Source organism: Neofelis nebulosa, chromosome 2, assembly GCF_028018385.1.
Source record: "Neofelis nebulosa isolate mNeoNeb1 chromosome 2, mNeoNeb1.pri, whole genome shotgun sequence".
NCBI lineage: Eukaryota > Metazoa > Chordata > Mammalia > Carnivora > Felidae > Neofelis > Neofelis nebulosa.
The window spans coordinates 59,134,824-59,155,518 of NC_080783.1; the positions used below are offsets into that span (position 1 = coordinate 59,134,824).

The following is a 20,695-nucleotide window of genomic DNA, read 5'->3' on the forward strand; positions in this document are numbered from 1 at the left end:
TTTAGCATTTTTTATGTAAACCATTAATAATTATAAGGTTAGTATTTAGAATGTTGTCTGTTTCAATTATGTACATTGTTAAAGACTGTGTAAAAGGGTTTTATCATAAAACTTGAAGCTTTAGTATAGCTAGCATAATTATTCAGCAGTCCTTTAAAGTGAATAATTATATTTGCTGTGAATAAAAACATTTATGTGACTCATATGGATATGACTGACTTTGTTCATAATTTTTTCTTCAGTCTATTGTCTGTGCTGGAATGATGATATGGAATTTTGTGAAAGAAAAAAATTTTGTTGGACAAATTCTGGTGTTTGTTCTATTGTACAGCTCCCTCTATAGCACCTACCTGTGGACAGGTGAGTTGGATCATAAATGGAAATTTAAGTCTTTTGTCATTAGAAGCTCTCAGCTCAGAGCTGACCTTTTTGAAGTCTAGTAGGATAGGATTAAGGCATTCTCTCGGCCGCTACTGTCACTAGCACAGGCCGTCGGCAATGCTGTGCTCTGTTTCCTGGTGTACTGTATTCCTGACTGGATTCAGGGGGTTTCCAGTCACGTGGTCTTTTTCCTCAGGATCTTTGGCTCTCGGCCCCAGTCAGCACAGCTCGCCTTTGGACACACCAAGAGATCAGGTACTGGAGGCAAGTGAAGAAAGGAGGGAGGGAATGGCAGAGAAGTATGAGGCATGTGAGGTATGTCCCCGAGATCACCAATAGGGTCCAACAGAACTGAGTGAAAAATGCTGGCTCTGCCTTCAGCGAATGACTTAACTTTTACAACCTCAGTTTCCTCATCTGTGAGACTGGGTTATCACACCTTGCAGAGTTACTTTGAGAACTGAATGAGATATGGGTATTTATGCCTACTACATATTAGGCAGTCAACAACTGGAACTATATTATTAAATAGAAGGAAAAGTGGTTATATGAGAACAAGAAAAGTAAGGAATAAAAGGATACAGAAATACAAGAGTACCCGGTCAGAAAGACTGTTTCTCATTTCAACTAGCTCCAAAAAAGGTATTCAACTATTTTAGCATATTGTCATTTTGAAGTATATAATATTTATTTGGATGCATACATTCTGGTATGTTTGTGAAACATTCTGTCTGACTGTATTGTATTCATAGCAAAGATGTGAACCCATAGAATGGCACATAAGAGGAAAATGGTAGGATGGAAGCACTGGTTATGGTCACTGTTAGGAGGCAGGTGTCAGGAAGTGGCTTCAAGGGACAGGCCTTTGATTTCATGCCTTTAAGATCACAAGTAGGGCCCTTCCAAGTCAATAGCCTTTTGAAGTGAAGCAACAATGTGAGGAGAAATTATAGAATGAAAAATTCGGTGCTAACAGGAGAAGGTATGTGCTTTCTAAAGGCAATATATCTGTACCTAAACCAAGGTGAGTTCGCCCTTTGGTGAGTCACAGATAGAAACTACACCTGGTGAGTCGTCGCACAAAGGAAACTTTATTTGCAACAAATAAGGAGATCATAACTTTCAAAGCTGTGACTCCCTGCAGGGGTGAGTGGGTTCCTTTTATTTAGGGTTAGGATGCATATTTAGATAGGGAAGCCTTGTCATGGTATGTAGAGGCAGGCACATGGTCACACCTTCAGGAGACGTGTCTATACGTACATTGTATGTTATGTAAATGAGGCTGTGCTCCTTCCTGGGTGGAGATTTTAATGTTAGGACGAGGTAAAGGTAAATGCTGATCATCCCAGAGGTCACTCCATGGTCCATCTGCGCAGGTGAGAGTCAGGGGTTTCACTCAAACTGGTCTGGGTGGGTGGTCTGGGTCACCAGAGCAGTCATTATTGCTTGAGTGGTAGTTTCAGTTTGCATCATGGGATGTTAGGCCTGTAGGATCCTTTGCCCGAGTTAAGAGGTAAGTTGGAAAGAGGAGTTTAAGGAAAAATGTGGGACAAATGTGGGTAAGTACAAGCATGTGAGCAGTAAGGTCAGGTCTTGGGATCCAGCTGGTGCACATCTTGCATAGCCTAAGACTTTTCATGAGATGTCAAGTAAAAGAGCCTAAAGATTTCTATTTACAAATACAGATGAACCAACTTGATCTCGAATACTTAGGTTTATTAATGGTAAACTTATCATATGAATAGGAGAACAGCAAATAGATCAATATAGCAAAAATCCCCAAGTGTCCTTGAAATCCTATTTAAGCATGCATGCCAAAATCTATCCAGAGACCTTGTTCTGAATTCCTGGATCCCAGTGAAGGTGCCCCTTACCCTTGTTATTATTATGCTAAAACAGAATTTTAAATCTAAAGTGTCATTGTAAATCATCTGTTCAACATTTCCAATTTCATTCATGTGCATACTGTCTTTGCAATTTTTTTTACGTTTATTTATTTTGAGAGAGAGAGAGAGCAAGCAGGGGAGGGGCAGAGAGAGAGGAAGACAGAATTTCAAGCAGGCTCTGTACTGTTGGCACACAGCCCGATGTGGGACTTGAACTGACAAACCACGAGATCATGACCTGAGCCAAAGTCAAGAGTCAGACCCTTAACCGACTAAGCCACCCAGGTGTCCCCATCTTCACAATTTTTGCCATATCTGCATACCACTTGTCCTTTTTTTATTTTTCCCTAAAAATTTACTCACTTTTTTTACTTTAATAAATTGAGCCTTATATTAAAATCCCAGGTTTTGGCCGCCTGGGTGGCTTAGTCAGTTAAGCATCCGACTTTGGCTCAGGTCATGATCTCGCAATTCGTGAGTTCAAGCCCCACATTGGGCTCTGTGCTGACAGCTCAGAGCTTGCTTAGGATTCTCTCTCTCTCTCTCTCTCTCTCTCTCTCTCTCTCTCTCTGCCCCATCCCTGTTCGCACTCTGTCTCTCTCTCAAAAATAAATAAACATTACGGGGCACCTGGGTGGCTCAGTCGGTTAAGCCTCCAACTTCGGCTCAGGTCATGATCTCGCGGTCCGTGAGTTCGAGCCCCGCGTCGGGCTCTGTGCTGACAGCTCAGAGCCTGGAGCCTGTTTCCGATTCTGTGTCTCCCTCTCTCTCTGCCCCTCCCCCGTTCATGCTCTGTCTCTCTCTGTCTCAAAAATAAATAAACGTTAAAATTAAAAAAAAATAAATAAACATTAAAAAAAAATTGAAAGTAAAATAGAATCCCAGGTTTTGGCCGCCTGGATGGCTTACTTGGTTAAACATCCTACTTTGGCTCAGGTCATGATCTCACAGTTCGTGAGTTCAAGCCCCACATTGGGCTCTGTGCTGACAGCTTGGAGCCTCCTTGGGATTCTCTCTGTCTCTCTCTGTCTCTCTCTGTCTCTCTCTCTCTCTCTGCCCCTTCCCTGCTTGCACTCTGTCTCTCTCTCTCTCAAAAATAAATAAACATTAAAAAAAAATGAAAATAAAATCCCAGGTTTTGTGTGCTAGTTTTTCAAGTACATGTTAAAATAAATATGGAGTGCCTAGGTGGCTTGGGTTGCACGTCTGACTTCGGCTCAGGTCATGATCTCATGGTTCATGAGTTCGAGACCCGCTCAGACAGCTCAGAGCCTGGAGCCTGCTTCAGATTCTGTGTCTGCCTCTCTGTCTCTCTCTCTCTGCCCCTGTCCCATTCATATTCTTTCTCTCTTTCTCTCTCTCTCTCTCTCAAATATAAATAAACATTGAAAAATTTTTTAAAAAAACAACCCAAAACTAGTCAAAAAATTTCACCTTCGTACCACCTATAGTCTCTATAGTTTGGAAACACTAGTTTAGTTGAAGTCCTTTGTTTTTCAAATGAGTTAAAAAAGGCCTCAAGAGATTAACTGATTCTGGCAGGAACTCTCAAAGCTTCCGCCAGAAACTCAAGAGAGATCCAGGGCTAGCCTGGGCCTATTGGTATATCCATCGTTTCATAAGGCAGGAAGGTTGACCTTTAGAACTTTAAAGAGTACCCTCATGACCGTAACACAGCTGGCACACTATTGTGTACCTTGTTTCCCTGGCACTTTGAAAACCTAGAACTATAGAGTGTCCAAATGTACTTAGGAAGGAGCAGTGGTATTAAAGTAGCTCTTGAACTTGAGTAAGGTGTGGGTTCCCCGTAAAGGAAAACAATTCTCAAGAACCTCGGTGTTGATTTGTATTCTTGTGGCATAGTGTTACTTAATCTGTACCATCTTGGATCGGGGTCTGGATTCCTTATATACAACTAATATACAACTTTAAAACCAAAGCAAATTCACAGATGAGAGTCCCAGTTACAAACTCTGTGAGTCTAATTAGCAACGTTCATTGACATGACAAAGGATGTTGTTTTGCTAGTCTGAATCACAGCTTGGAATGTAAAAATGGAACTCATTTCTCTGGTGAGGGTTTTTTTGGTTTTTTTCGTTTTTTGTTTTTTGTTTTTTTTTTTAGTGTGGCTTGCCTTTACTTTCGTGTTTGGATTTATGACCTGGTTCATCTCACTGCTTTTCTCTCTTCAAACTACCACAGAACCTTCCCTTGGACCATGCATTGTGATATCATTTGGCCTTCATTTGGCTCAAACTTAATGTAAAACCAAATGTAAGCTCTAAAATCATGAGACTATACTTTGGTTATTAGATGGGCATCTCGATGATTATTGATGAAAATATATCATGGGGCGCCTGGGTGGCTCAGTCGGTTGAGCGACCGACTTCGGCTCAGGTCATGATCTCGCGGTCCGTGAGTTCGAGCCCCGCGTCGGGCTCTCAGAGCCTGGAGCCTGTTTCGGATTCTGTGTCTCCCTCTCTCTCTGCCCCTCCCCCGTTCATGCTCTGTCTCTCTCTGTCCCAAAAATAAATAAAAAACGTTGGAAAAAAAATTTAAAAAAAAAAGAAAATATATCAGATAGACTTAAAATGCCCCATAAAAATTTCTAGACCCTGCAGGATATGTCTTAAGAGCCCTAGAGGTCCATGGATCTGAGTTTTAGAAACTGATAGAGTTGGACTTAACCTTGGATCAGAAGGCTGGGTTTGTAGTCCTGCCCTGCCCTCTGCTGGCTATGTGGCTTGGGCAAACCTTTGCTTCCATAGCTATAAAATGAAGGTGTTAATTTAAAAGTGGTCCCTTCCAACTCCCAAGTTCTAAGATTGTATAACCATGTAGGATTGATTAAATTTTACTTGTATAAATAATTGGATTTATGGTATAAGGTATGCTCAAGAGTTTTAAAACATTTGTTTTTGTATTAAGTTCATATTATATTTGTATTAAGATCTGTCATTTAGACTTGGGTCATTTTCCGAAAATTAAACCTGTATGAGAATTGCCTATACTTTCTTACCACCAGCAGAGTGGGGGTGTTTTTATTTTTAGACTTGTTCTGTATCCACTTACATTTTTTTAAACAAATATACTTAGATTCCAAACATATCAGTCAAAAGAATAAAATGATTTGGGCTTTTGAAAAAATCCTCATGTATAAAACAAGATTTGAGCAAAAAAAAAAATGACACAGGAGGGAAAACATGAATGATTTTGAGGAAATCTTGCTTCAAAATATTGGGGACAGCATTTCTTTAGAAAGAGTAAATTCTGGGGCAAAACCCACAGACTACCATTGAAATAAGTTTGGTTAAAGTTCTATGAAGTCCAGTCAACATCAACAGTAATTGTCTGCCTTTCAATCTCTATTTCTTGTTCATAGGCCTTCTGGCAGTTTCTTTGTTTCTTTTAAAAAAGAGAGAGAGTGTACAAATTCCTGTTGGAATCATCATAATATCTGGCTGGGGGTAAGTTGATAGTTTTCTGTTTGCTTACGTGTTTCCATATATACAGTTCCTATTCATCCTCTTTTTCTCTCTCAAACCGTCATTAAAGAATCCCTGCTCTCCTTGTTGGTGTTCTTCTGATAACTGGAAAACATAATGGGGATAGCATTGACTCGGCCTTCTTTTATGGAAAAGAGCAGGTAAGAGGAGTTTATGGACAATTCTGTTCTTGGGAATGTCTCTTTCTAGCTTGTTACTGTATTTTGCTCTACTTACATTAAAAGTTATTTTACAAATCTGTTTATTTATTTATTGCACATCACATTGGTGCTAAGGATTTCCAAATGCTTCACACTTATTGGGTCTTCTTCTTTTTTTTTTTTTTTAAGTTTATTTATTTTGAGAGAGAGTACGCGAGTGCTCGTGTGAACAGGGGAGGGGCAGAGAGAGAATCCCAAGCAGCGTCAGCACAGAGTTCAACACGGGACTTGAACTCACACACCGTGAGATCATGACCTGAGCTGAAATCAAGAGTTGGATGCTCAACCAACTGAGCCACTCAGGTGCCCCAAAACTTATCGGGTCTTCTTAAACTCACTTATGAATTATGTTTCCTCTACTGGAGGAGAGAGTGATTAATGTATCTACTGATCAGAATTCTCTAGGGCTAGGGCCCAAAGATGTGTGTTTGTAAATAGGTTTTTTTTTTTTTTAATGTTCATTTTTGAGAGAATGCAAGTGGGAGAGAGGCAGAGAAAAGGGGACAGAGGATCTGAAGTGGGCTCTGTGCTGACAGCAAGCCGATGTGGGGCTCGAACTCACAAACCAAACTGAGGTCATGACCTGAGCCGATGTCAGAGGCTCACCTGATTGAACCATCCAGGTGCTCCAAGGATGTGTGTTTTTAAAACCGTCAATGGGGCACCTGGGTGGCTCAGTCGGTTGAGCAACTGACTTCGGCTCAGGTCACGATCTCATGGTTTGTGAGTTCGAGCCCCGCATCCGGCTCTGCGCTGACAGCTCAGAGCCTGGAGCCTGCTTCAGATTCTGTGTCTCCCTTGCTCTCTGCCCCTCCCCCACTCATGCTCTCTCTCTGTCTCAGAAATAAATAAACATTAAAAAAAAAAATGTTAAATAAATAAATAAATAAATAAATAAATAAAAAGACCGTCAAAAGATTTTGACTTCCTATCTCCTTTTTTCTTTTTTGTAATTTTGAACTTTATTGGGTTGTTGTGAGAATAGATAAGATTATACATTTAAAGGACTTAGACTAGTGCTGGCATATAGTTAGTACTCAATAAGTATTAGCCAGAATTATTTATGTTTAGTATTATTACCATAACAGAGTCTCCAGCTGAGGTACCCTTGAACTTAGGTATTAAAACAAGCAAAAACTTTAAATTAAAAAAGGCCTGTGAGTAGTCATTTAGATTACCTATAGAAGAAACCAAGATATTGATGTACAGTGAAAGAAGCATCTAGAAATCTTACATGATTACAAGCAAATCCTAGTTTCTCTACAAGTAACCTATATCCCTTTCATACTCTTAGTCTTTTTTTGAGAACTACTGTTCTAAAGCATTTGTAGCTGTGGGGATACTGTATTTCCCACCAGAAAAAGTTCCCTTTACCTATTCTACTAAGATTATCAAAGATGGGATTACGCAAAGTGTCCTAATGTGTCTTTGCAACAACTGGCAGATGATCATCACGGCAGTCACCCTGTTCTGCAGCATTGTGATAGCGGGCATATCACTCATGTGTATGAACCGCACCACCCAAGCGGGACGCTATGAAGGCTTCGACCAGTCTCAGAGCCACAAAGCAGCAGAGCCTGGGAACACCGCTTTTGAGGAGAGTCCAGGGCCGATAAACGATCCGGAACCTTTTACAAGCTCTATCCCGGAAACAGGTACGATCCTTAAACGTAAAGAAACGCTTCCATGCCTGTATAGCGTGTATCCTGAGTGTTTTGTTTCAGAAAACGCCCTTGAACTATCTGGAATATCACAGGTATTTGTCAAATGAGGGACTTGAATCATAGTCAAGAGCAGAAAGAGCTTGCAGGTTCTTCATTAGATTCGCGTTTGTAAGTCTCTTGTGAGGATCATCTTGTGTTAGTTAAATCCTGAGACTTGGGGCGCCTGGGTGGCTCAGCCGGTTAAGCATCCGACTTCAGCTCAGGTCACGATCTCACGGTCCGTGAGTTCGAGCCCCGCGTCGGGCTCTGGGCTGATGGCTCAGAGCCTGGAGCCTGCTTCCGATTCTGTGTCTCCCTCTCTCTCTGCCCCTCCCCTGTTCATGCTCTGTCTCTCTCTGTCCCAAAAATAAATAAATGTTAAAAAAAAAAAAATTTAAATCCTGAGACTTCTTTGGACCTGAAAGTTTAGGAAAAAGTAACAACTGAAGGAAGTCCCCTTCCAGGAAACCCAGCACTTAAAACATTTGTTAACTTGACAGTCTTGTATCAGGCAAGCACCGTAATAAAATGAATTAAAGGAGGCCTGATGAAACAGAGTTAGTAGGAATTGGCAAACTGTAGTCTGCAGGCCAAATCTGGTCCCTTGACTGTTCTCGTATGGCCCAGTTCTTACATATTCCGTGTTCATAATGTTTTGTTCGAACACACCTGTGCTCACTTATTTGTGTATTGTCCACGGCTGCTTTCATGCTGATGCTGGTAGAGTTGAGTCATTCACCAGAGACCAGGGACCTGCCAAGCCTACAGTATTTATCATCTAGTCCTTTATAGAAAATGCCTGCCAATCCTTGGTATAAGTGAAAGTATGATCTTAACTAGTAACTTTGTTAATAAGTGTCAACAATTGTTGTGAGATTTGCTTCAGTTCATGAAGGAAACTCAGCAACAGAGTATGCATTTTGGATTCATTGCTGCATGTGGAGATTTCATAGACGTAAAACATTGTGCCAGGAAGTGTCAGTGACAGTACCTATTTTGTCCAGAGACTTTGTGGAGTAGAGGGATGACTAATCTCAAAACTGTTAGCTGTAGGTGCGGCTGGGTGGCACAGTCTGACTTCAGCTCAGGTCATGATCTTGTGGTTCTAGGGTTCAAGCCCGCATTGGGCTCCCCGCTGTCCAGGCTCCGGGCTTTCTGGGCTCCCTGCTTTCGTGCTCTCCATCCTGTCCACTGTCAGCACAGAGCCTGCTTCAGATCCTCTGTTCCTCTCTCTGCCCTCCCCTGCTTGTGCTCGCTCTCTTTCTCTCTCTCTCTCAAAAATAATAAACATTCTAAAAAACCTATTAGTTCTAAATATCAATAAAAAGAGAGAGAAAGAGATCTTAAACATTTAACTATTTTTGTCTTAAAAAAAAAAAAGAGAAAATCCCACAAATCTTACCGTTTTACATTGCCTCCTTCTCCCTCTCTTCCTTCCTCCATCCCAAACTGGAAGTATATAGCACAGTAGCTAAAAACAGAGATGGGAGCCAGACTGGCTGGGTTCAAACCCTGACTCCACAGTTTCCTGCTCTTTGATCCGGGGCAAAGCTCCCGGTGCCTTGGCTCCCACATCTGATGCTGCCAATGTTACTACATAGGACTACAGGGTCCTGCCACACAGGACTGTAGTTTGCCAACTCCTCACTTACACACTATCCCTCCCTCACTCGGGACTCATTTAGTTCGTATTATTAATGGTGCTCACTAATTTTTTTTTTGTTAGAACCTTTGCGATTACAACATCAGAATTTCATTCTTTTGAGCCTTCTTGACCTATTTCCTTTTAAAATGGAGGTTCAAGGATTCTATTTATGTTTTCACTAACATTTTAAAAGCTGCTTTCCCTAAGTCTGCAGTGTTTTCTGATCCTGACCATCACCCTTTCCTTCCTCATTTTCTTTATGGACTCTTTCAGTGATCCTATAAAGGATCCTGAAGACCACCACTCTGGCTGGCTCTCTATGCCTTCTTTCCCCAGGACTGTTTCAGAACTGGCTACAGAAGCCTGACAACTTGTGCGGGGAACACGAAACCAAGTGTCTTAAGCCCAGAGCCTTTTGCTGCTACCTCTACCTGTGTTTTAAATTTTTTTTAAGTTTATTTATTTATTTTGAGAGAGAGAGAACCACTGGGGGAGAGGCAGAGAGAGAATGGGACAGAAGATCTGAAGCAGGCTCTGAGCTGTCAGCACGGAGCCTGATGCAGGGCTTGAACCCACAAACCATGAGATCATGACCGGAGCCAAAGTCAGACGCTTAACCGACTGAGCTACCCAGGTGCCTGCCCCCCCCGCCCGCCATGCCTGTATTTTAAAAATAACTGGTAAAGTGTACCATAGATATTCTTTAGACCTTGTCATCATCATCTCTGGCAGGAAAACTAACTTGCCCTGTAATGTAAATAAATGAAGAGCCAGAGGACAACTATTGCATGGTTCCATAGGAAACCGTCCCCAGTGTTTATATTTCCCTCTCCTTGTATCACACCGTTTTATAATTGCCTTTCAAATTGTCTGTATAACCCACTTGATGGTAAGGGCTGTGACTGACCTGCCCAATGTTATGGCCTCAGCACCTAGCATGGTATCAGGCTTACTGTAAGTGTTTAGTAATATTTGCGAAATGGGTGGGGTGATGGATGGGTGCATAAAACACACCACGATTTTCTGAAGCTGCCCTACAAATTGCCATGGCAAAGTACGTGTTTATTTACCTATTCATGGATGTTCGCAGCGAAAAGGTTTTAAAATCCACGTGGTTATTCTCCTTCCCCAAATCCTGCCGTCTTCTGCTTCGCTAGTAGTGTTAACACATAACACGTTATGTATCCAGCCTGGCCTCCCAAACCTTAGTAGTCCAACATAGATCGTTCACCTCTACCTCTTGCCACACATTTGTCCAAGACCCGTGATTTGCACGTTATAAATGTAGAATCATGACTGAAAGGAAAATTAACCTATTTTAATACGAGCTTGAAGGTTTAGTTAGAAAAGAAAAAGCTAACAGGCTGGTTACACATCCTTTGTATGTTAGAAGATAAAAACGGCCATCGCACTTTCTGTGGTGGCTGCGATATTATGCATGTACATTCACGCCCTACGTGTATGTCACTGGAACTGGCTGGCTTTATACCTGTCTTCTGAACAATGTTATCTTAGCTGATAGAAGCCTTCAAGTTTCTGAAGATACGAGGGCCAGGCCAGATGATCTCTGTATTTTCTTTTCTATTATGCTGTGTTCTATTTTCACCTTGAGAGGTGGCATCATTATCTTAAATTTAGAAAGACGCTTGTGACAGTTTATTCTACATTGTAGTTTTTATACTTCGACATTTTTTTTTTTCGGTTAAGAACATTACTGAAGAATCGAAACATATTGTCAATGAAAGTTTCAGCCTAGGCATTATTCCTTTTTCTAGCATATTAAATTTTAATACAGTTTATCACTGAAGTTATTATTCTATTCGAATCCATTGTCACGGAGCACCACGTCTTATATACGTGTGAAATGTTGAAAGGACACCTCATGTGTTCTCTGACTATGTAGAGGAAAAGTTACAGCTCTATAGCAGGTCTCTCGGTGTGACTTCTGTAAACCAGTCTACCTATAAAGCAGCAAGAGATTTTCAGCTGTATATATTTGAAAAACAAAAGAATATAATTGTTTTTACTGCATCTTCTAGACGCATAGAAAACACATTCTTGAAAGAAGTGAGTCTTGAGCTGAACGTAAAGGAAGAGAGGACTTCAGTGAATTAATAAGAGTGGGAATTGTATGTGTTTCTAACTAGGTCCGGAGACTCAGATAGACATGGGATTTGTGGAGGACACTGAAGAATTGTCCTGAGAGAAGGGAAAGGCCTTGTTGAGTAGTGGGGGCAGTTGGATAGGGAGAGAGGGGCCAAGTCCTCATGAGCCTTTTAAATTCAAGCTAATGAGTTTGAATTAACTACAGTAAACAATAGAGCATTCGTGCATGTTTTTAATGAGTGATGGAATAAAAGCTCTATTTTAAGAAAGTGTTCAGATGCTTAGTTCTCAAAGCACAGTGGTAACTCATGAAACAACATGAGTTGTCTCATACCACAAGAAGACAATATATAAAGGAGCTGAGCTTTTGTCTGCCACCCTTTAAATGTTAACTTCTGTATAAGCACGTGCAAATTCTTCTTGGTAGATCCCATGTGAAAATATTGTGGCTGCATGGGAAATGTGTGTGTGTGTGTGTGTGTGTGTGTGTGTGAGAGAGAGAGAGAGAGAGAGAGAGAGAGAGAGAGAGAGAGAATGGGTTGTTTTTTTTGGTTTGGGTTTGTTTTGTTTTGTTTTGTTTTGTTTGACATCTCTCGAAGCTGTTCATTTCTGCTGGGGTTGGTCCTTATTCTCGAATGTTGTCTTATTTATACAGGTTGCTGCTCCTGCTCCATGGGAAATGGTGGATTATGCTGCCCATCCGCCGAGCCAGTAGCAAACACAAGCACCAGTGGGCTTGTGACTCCTTCGTCTGAGAAAAGTAAGTGCCTCCAGGCTGTGAGGATGCGCTTAAGGAACAGAAGATTCCTCTCCTTAGAAAGCTGGACTGATTATGCATTCTCAAATAAGATGGGGAAGAGTGCTAATAGGATAATAGTTGTGCATAGATAGAATATTCATGAAAAAAATAAAGTTCTTATAGTAACTGGTAGAATTATACACACATTTTCCAATAAATGTAACCCATGTGATAACTCCAAGAAGTTTGCCCCAAGTGCCATTTTTTTTCTCAGATGTTTTTCATATTTTAGCAGCTGAGACTCCCCCCTCAACTCATTTCCTCCAGGGCCAGTGCTTAATTACATTTTAAATCTGTATACTTTAAATATACCCTTTCTCATAAAATAAGAAAAATCTTTAAAAGTAATAATCTTTGACATATAGACTAAGAGACTGAATTACATTTGTGGTCTGAATTTCAAGGTTTTGTTTGTGCCCAGATTGGAATATGACATTATATTAGTAGAAGGTGTACAGCATAATAATTCAATATTTGTATACATCACAAAGTCATCACCACAATAAGTCTAGTTACCATCGCTCATCATTGACCCCCTTCACTCTTTTCACCCTCCCCTAACCCCCTTCACTTCGATAACCACAAGTCTGTGTTTGACCCTGTCCTAGCTCTTGGTGGTCTCTAGAACCTTTGTGATTGTCTAAGTAGCCTGATTTATTCTTGAGAGTCCCAGTTGTTGAGGGTGTGGTAGGTCCCGTCAGCATTCCAAAGGGAGTGATCTCGGTCACCACCTAGATTCAGGCTGACTGGAAGCCAGACCCTCAGGCAGCAATTTTTCAAGTATGCAAATGTATACAGTTCTGTGAGACCACAGTCATAGACCCTGCTGATCTCTAGACCAGGAGATCTGAAGGTATCCTCTGGGCAGCAGGCGCCAAGAATCGGAGCTTGAGACCAGTGTAAAAGATCCTGTCTAGGAGACACTAGCAAGCTGTGGTGAGGCCAAGTAGGGGGCCGGCGTGGGTGCAGATGGTGTCTCCTTGCCTACATCCTCTGAGAGTGCCTTTAGGTGTGTGGCCAACCTGAATCCTATCCCTCAGGTTGAAGTTCCGGGGTAGATAAATGAGTCTTTGCCACGTGCAGACTGGGGGTGTGTTTCAGTCTACTGTCTGTGTGTTGTGCAGGATATGGTGTCCTGTCCAGAACTGTCTTCCCAATTGTTATAGACCCATAGAGCCCAGGAGTACAGGCCCCTCCGGCCACCAGAGCCAGGCAAACGAGACTGGCCTCTCTGTGGGCTGAGTTCATCCGTCAGCCTTTAGCAAGGCTGCAGGAGAGTGTTGGGTGTGGGGCATGCCTGTGCCAGGAAGGAGCATGGGGGGGGGGGGAGGGGGACATGCTTGCAATTTTAGCGATGCTGAAGAAGAGCATTCTGGGAGAGACATGCCTTGGTTTTAGCCATACATGCCTGCCCTAGAAAGAGGGAGAGTGCAAAAACTGGCACTCTCCAACAGCACTCTCCCCCTCAAGGAAAATTCCAGTAAATCTTTAACAATTGAATCTCCTTCACATATAATCCAGTCATCTCTCAAACCAGTGCTGGTTCCCCAGACGGGTGAGTCCCTGCTGAGCTCCCCATAGCCCTTGGGTCCCCTGGACATACACCCCATTGGTTTCCAGAACCAGACTTTGTTGGGGCTTCATCTGTCTGGCGTAGGTCCCCAGGGTCAGGGTACCTGACATGGAGCACAGACCCCTCACTCCTCAGGGAGAAGCTCTGAGCCTGTGAGAGCCTTCCCTATTGTGGGTTGCTGTACCCTGGGGTGAGGGTTTTGGTAAGACTATAGCTCTGCCTTTCCGACCTGGCTCCATGGGGCCATTTTTCCCTCATTGCAGAGGAAGCTACTCAGCTAGTTTTCAGCTCTTTTCAGGTGGGAGTTATCACATAGATCATGGTAGATTTGGTGTGTCTGTGGGAGATGAGTTCAGGGTCTTCCCGTGCCACCGCCTTGGGCCATCCCCATGCATACACAATGGAATTCAAATTATTTAAAACAACCGAGCACACTTATATGAAATTGCAATGCACTGTCAACTAATTATGCTCATTTATAATCAAGTTAGAAAGGGAAACCCCCCAAAGCCCTCTCTTCATGATGAAGCATATGTCAACTGTATTGTTGCCAAAGACATTTCATTTCTGTATAAAAGCTGTGAGGGTTATAAATAAACATGTGTGCAAATCACCTAGCACAGCACGTGGGGCACATAGTAAACGCTCAGCAAACAGCGGTCGCAGTGGTAACAGTTGCTATTAGTCCAGCAGGGTTTATGTTTGGCTGCCAGCTGCTGGCTAGGAATGAATTTTAAATCGTGGAACTCCCGTTTCTCCAGAAAGAAGTGAAAATATATCAGATGTTGGGCCTTCGCTGGCTTTCTGATAGGAAACCCCATTGGGCATTCAGTTAAACTGTCTTTCAGTTTTGGGGTGCCAATTTTGTAAACTAATGTTTCTTTACATCATAATTCCCAAGGCTTTCCTTCTTATTTTTCCTCCCTACACAATATACCTAATAGTAAAGTCCATAGACAAATTCAACATGTAATTTAATTTGACATTTCTTTTGTCTCTGAAAATTGTTTTGCTTTGCTTATCTGTCATGTTCTTCGTTAATAATGCTCATTCCTGAAAAACTCTTTTATAGGAGCTTCTTACATTTTCTGATCCTCTTTTGCAAAACTTACATAGAAGGAAAGCCATCATCTATGGACGTTGTCTACTCATCCAATTTAGTATCATTCCTAAGCCTGAAACAAAAAAAAGGGGAAAAGAAATCAGACTACGGACAAGTGAGAATTCTTCGAGTCTGATAGTATAGTTAGTTCCTCATCCCCAAAACACCGGTACAGCACAAAGGCAAAATCAATATTATGATGTGTAAAAGGGGCAAATGGAAGATAGTAAAATTCATTTTTATCCATTTTTGTCATATTGGTACACAGTATTTTGAGACCAGATTTATTATGTATACCGGTAGAATTTTTCTATACCAAGATATACACGAATAATTCTTATTAAAATAGGACCGCACCACAGCAATGGTTTGGCAGCCTGCTTTCTTTTTACTTAGCACAGCACACTTCTGCATGCCATAGCTATGATGTTAGACCGTGTTTAAGGACGCCATGTGTCTTTTTCTAAAAAGTGGCTGTGGGAAATACAAATTTTTATTGTTACCTTGAGGGTTGAGAGCTACAATATTGTGTTTTTCACCTTTCGCTGTTTAAAATCAGACTGTATGTTAGGCTAGACATCCATTTGGTAAGAAGAAAATGTTTTCCCCTGCTTTTGAGACCATGTGCATGGTGGAGCTGAGGCAGGAGAACAGAGGTTTCTTGGGAAAGGCCCTTCCCCTCTACTCTAGGCCACACAAGGGTCGTTCGTATCTGTGATTTGGACTTTGGTCTGTATGTGAACAGAACAGTGTATAACAGCTTTTATTTGCTTTCTTAAAGGTCTTTTCTAAGGCAGATTTTAAACTCTTTAATGAAAGGCAAAGGGAAATAATTAAGTTTGTGTTACAGTTAGCCAAAACAGGATATTCGTGACCACTATGCAGATTTGTTATAGATGAAACACGAGTTATTAATTTAGTCTTAAAAAAAAGAAATTAAGATACATAGAGGGTTATATATAGCTAATGGCGGTAACAACAGCTAACGGCATGCATGGAGGAGGTGCATAGTGTTGCTAAGTAAAAAGAAAGCAGGCTGCCAAATTGTCTGTGTAGTATGATCCTACGTTGATGAAAATTATTTGTGTATATTTTGGTGTAGAAAAATTCTATAAGTATATACAGGAAGCCTGGTCTTTATGTATGTATGTATATATTAACACCGTTGAATAGTGTAGACGGGAACTATGGCATACTACTTGTAGTTTTCAGATAAAAACACTTGACAAGTACAACTCTCCTGAAACCACAAGAAGGAGCCTTCCTCAGATTTCATCTAAAATAATACACTGATTCTGAGCTGAATGTGCATATGTGCTGGTTTGCTTCGAAAGTCATTATGAATTTGAAATGCATTCAAATAAAAAGCTCTGATTACAAATTGTTGTACTTACTGTCTTATAGATGAGCATTGTGTGAGTCGCTGTAACTCCCAGAGCTGCATGTTAGTCCAGGAAGAGGAGCAGTATCTACAGAGTGGAGACCAGCAACTGGCTCGACATGTGTTGCTGTGTTTACTTCTCATTATTGGCCTGTTTGCTGTAAATGTTTCTTCTGATTTTGTTTTGGGGCCATTTCTTTAAATGTTTGGCAAAGATTTTATTCAGGCATCTGGGAAAAACTTAGTTCCTGCTTCGGGGCGTGGCAGCGAGGCCAATCTGAATCCCCATCTTGAGCAGTTTGGTGGGGAAGGGGGCAAGAAGGATTCACAGCACCCTGTCACCTAAATGGCCCAACAGCCTATGTTGCTTAGAGTCATTTCCTCATTCTATGCTCTGAACCTAGAATTTGGTAAAACCAGGTATCTCCACGCTGTGTGCAGGGCCACTCAGTGACTAAATGCCTACGTGGCCTCCCAGAAGATAAACTTTTAGAAAGAATTTTTAATTATGAAAAGAACATAACCACTTCATGCCATAGATATTTGCACAATCACTGCCTTCTCTTTTTTCATACATTTTTCATGGTTCTAAACTGTACCTAGAGATTTATACTCTGCTTTGTCACTTGTGTCAGTCATTTTCTTTTTGCTACGTAGTTGTTCGTAACTGTTACTTTAAATGGCTCCTCAGTAAACAGTAGAGGAGATACACTGTAATTTACCCAACCACTTCCTTATGGATGATTATTCTTAGTTTTTCCAAATGCTCAAATAAACATCTCCATGCAATATTTCATTATGATAGATTCTCAGACTTGGGAAACCTGGATCAAAGAGTATAACGATTTCTGTGCCTCTGGATGCATTCTACAAAATTGTGTTCGGAAGGAGTACTATAGATTTGTAAAAGGACTCCCACCAGCACTGAATGTTATGAATTTTATTTTTTTTAATGTTTATTTATTTGAGACAGAGAGATAGAGAGAGAGAGAGAGAGTGGGGAAGGGGCAAAGAAAGAAGGAGACAGAGAGCTTAAACCCACGAACCGTGAGATCATGACCTAAGCTGAAATCAAGAATCAGGCCTGTACCAACTGAGCCACCCAAGCGCCCCTGAATGTTATGAATTTTAAAGTTTGATAACTTTATAAGTGAAATATAGCCCTTTATTTTCTAAATGCATTTCTTTGATTACTAAGGGATTTGAAAATCAGTTTTATGTCCTCTTGTGTGAATTATCATTTATTATATAATTCTTTAAGATGGTTCAAATGTAACTTGCCTGGGTCCTCCCTAGATGGGAGATGGACCATATATATAACCAATGAAGAAACCTTTTTACATTGGGATGTTCATTACATAGAATGCTGTCAGCCGGCACCATTTTAACTGCTGTTTAAAAACAAAAATCAAAAAGGGGCACCGGGGTGGGTCAGCTGGTTGGGCGTCTGACTTCGGCCCAGATCACGATCTCATGGTTCATGGGTTCAAGCCCTGCATTGGGTTCCATGCTGACAGCTCAGAGCCTGGAGCCTGCTTTGGATTGTGTCTCCCTCTCTGTCTGCCCCTCCTCTACTTTCCCTCTGTCTCTCTCTCTCAAAAATAAACAAACATTAAAAAAATTATTGAAAAAAAAGAACAAAAATCAAACAGTAAGAAATGCTGCCAAGAACTGCTGCTTAGTGATGTGATTGTTTTCATTGTGTAGAACTAATTTTAAAATCAGTCCCGTCTTAGGCTGGTTGGCAGTCCTGATATATTATGTAAGCTTCCGTATTATGGTGCATGTCTTCTTGCTTCGGATCTGATCAAATTAGATGCTGTTTGAGTGACATCTGTCAGGAGGAGAGGTTGAAACCTCTTGTTCAAAAGACAAAGCCTCTATATTCTCTCGGTGTTTTTCCTTTTAGTCTCCCCGCCCCCCCCCCAATTATTAAGCAGATAAGTTATTGTACTGTGTTCTGGATAGAAAGAAATGATTAGCTAGCTTCATTTTAAAATACTATTTTCACCTTCCTTTACAGAATCTTTCCAGTTGTTTATGGTGGCTCTTCAACCAAGAACCTGGAAGGCTATATGTTGAGCTACAGTTTTTCTGTGCTGTGTTTAACTTTGGCCAGGTATTTATGTACTGAGAACTTTGAGGGCTTTTTTGTTTTCCTGGATGGGTTGTTTGGGGGGTAGTGGTGCGGATGTTGTTTTCTTTTAAATCAAAAGGGTTTAGTTGGTTCGCCAGCTGCCGGCCTGCGTGACAGCTGACAGCTGCATCCGATCTCCATGTTGGTTCTCGTCATCAGAATGCACATTGAGTGTTTCAGTCACAAACACCAAATCGTTTTTTGCTTTGGTTTTAAAATGAAGAGTGATCAGTTAAGCAGGGACAAGATGTCCCAACTTCTTTTGAAACTTTGTTATGGTCTTAATAAGTCACTTTGGGAAAAAGACTTCCCTTCTCTGAGTCCCTTAGTCGAGTCACTTAAATTGATGAACATCATTTCATTTACTTGTTGATGTTTCTCGAACGATAGGTGCTTAAATCTTTGTTAGAAAATCATGTGATGGATAAATACATTTGGGCCAGGGATCGTAGTTACCATTCCTTGACAGTCTAAATGCCAACCATTATTAAGGATTTTACATTAGTCCTCTTACTTAGACGTCACAGGAACACCAACCAAGTGACATTATCGTTCCCGGTTTTAAAAATTAGGAATTAAAATTCCATGAAGAACTAATATGATAAGTGCTGTTGTCTTTATGTCACTATTAAAATGGATATTGAAGAATAAATGACATTTTACATATTGGGAAAATATTTTTATGTGAAAATTTCAAAGTGTGATTCTGTTTTCAATCTCTTACTTTTTAATAAAGAATATTAGTCCCACAGATTAAGTATCAGGTTGAAAAAAATAACTCTGTTTGAAATCACTGGTTTTGCCTATTAAACCTGAAATAATCGACTACCTGAGTCAGTTAACATTTATTAGTAGACATTCCTGCACATTTTACCCTAACATTAATTTCTTGAAATACTTCCAGTTTGTTTTGCCATGATGGTGGGGGCAAAAGACTATGTCTAGATAGATAAGTGACCTAATCAGTTTATTACAGACTGGCTTGAGTATCCCAGGCTACATGATGCCCACCTCACTTTGTGAATCTGAGATCTGATTTTTGTACCCAAGAACTATAAAATCCTAGGTTCAGAACTCGTAGTCTCACTCAGCCTTTTGATTTCAAGAAGCCCACTCCAGGCTGTCACCCCAGGACTGGAACTGAGAAAGCTTCACAAACGAAGAAGCTAACGCCAGGAATGTTGCATTTGAGATGATGCCCCCATAGCTAATGGCCCAAGTGTTTCAAAGGAGAGAGAGAGAGAGAGAGAGAGAGAGAGAGAGAGAGAGAGAGAGAGAGTTATACAAACATTCCCACCCCTTCCCATATAGGTGTTATAGTAAGGTCATTCCTTTTTGGCTGTTTATAGTTTGGGGGTGAAGCAAGGTACATCCTTCTTGCGGTATATCGCATTGTCCACCCTACCTCCCACCAACCTGCACTGAGATCCTTAACCCACTGTGCCTGGCAAATGGCAGTTGCCAACCTTCTGTCTCCCCAGGCAATTCCAATTGTCCTTACCTGTGGCCACTTTCTGGTGCCAGTTTTCCTCATCACCCCCAAATTCAGTGACTTCACTGTAATCAGACACTATATAATTCTCTACTTTCTGAAGTGTTAATAGAAATATAAACACTGAAGCACGACGGGAGATCACTTATTTTCTTTTTTCAAAAGGGAAAACGAAGACATGAAGCTCTTAAATGTTTTCGTTTTTCTTCAGTGAGCTAGAATACAGATGTGGCAGCTCAGCCCTGGGTTAAGTCAATGATCCAACCTAACTAGTAGGACACATGACTAAGAAGAGGCAGCCAACTATCATACCTGCCTCCAGACACTGACCTTTAGAGGACCTGCCTTGTGTGGTCCATTTAAAATACTGCTCTAATCACTCTAGGTTAGCTTCCCCCAGCACTAAATATATGGTGGCTTCCATAATTCCTCAGTCTTAACATTCTACTGTTGAACTCATGACTGTAACCTTTCTTCTTCCATAGGGATTTATTTCCTTTGGCATCTTTGGATTGGACAAACATTTAATCATTCTACCTTTCAAAAGAAGGTAAATTTAGTTTTGAAATAAATCTACATCTGGGGACACCTGGGTGGCTCAGCCGGGTAAACATCCGACTTTGGCTCAGTTCATGATCTCATGGTTTGTGGGTTCGAGCCCTGCGTTGGGCTCTGTGCTGACAGCTCAGAGCCTGGAGCCTGCTTTGGATTCTGTGTCTCCCTCTCTCTCTGCCCCTCTTCTGCTCATGCTCTGTCTCTTTCCCTCAAAAACAAACATTAAAAA

The 20,695-nt window shown here is 41.2% G+C and overlaps 1 protein-coding gene across 2 annotated transcripts in view; it reads left to right on the plus strand.

Annotated features, from left to right (window-relative positions):
* GPR155 (G protein-coupled receptor 155) overlaps window positions 1–20,695 on the plus strand; it is a 48,677-nt gene that overhangs the window by 20,824 nt on the left and 7,158 nt on the right. For both annotated transcript variants that reach the window (XM_058713533.1, XM_058713527.1), the window contains exons 7-14: window positions 243–360; window positions 5,650–5,734; window positions 5,823–5,913; window positions 7,418–7,628; window positions 12,083–12,187; window positions 16,306–16,442; window positions 18,306–18,401; window positions 20,397–20,461. In XM_058713533.1, coding sequence (XP_058569516.1) covers window positions 243–360; window positions 5,650–5,734; window positions 5,823–5,913; window positions 7,418–7,628; window positions 12,083–12,187; window positions 16,306–16,442; window positions 18,306–18,401; window positions 20,397–20,461 — 908 coding nt within the window. The remainder of the gene's footprint in view (window positions 1–242; window positions 361–5,649; window positions 5,735–5,822; window positions 5,914–7,417; window positions 7,629–12,082; window positions 12,188–16,305; window positions 16,443–18,305; window positions 18,402–20,396; window positions 20,462–20,695) is intronic.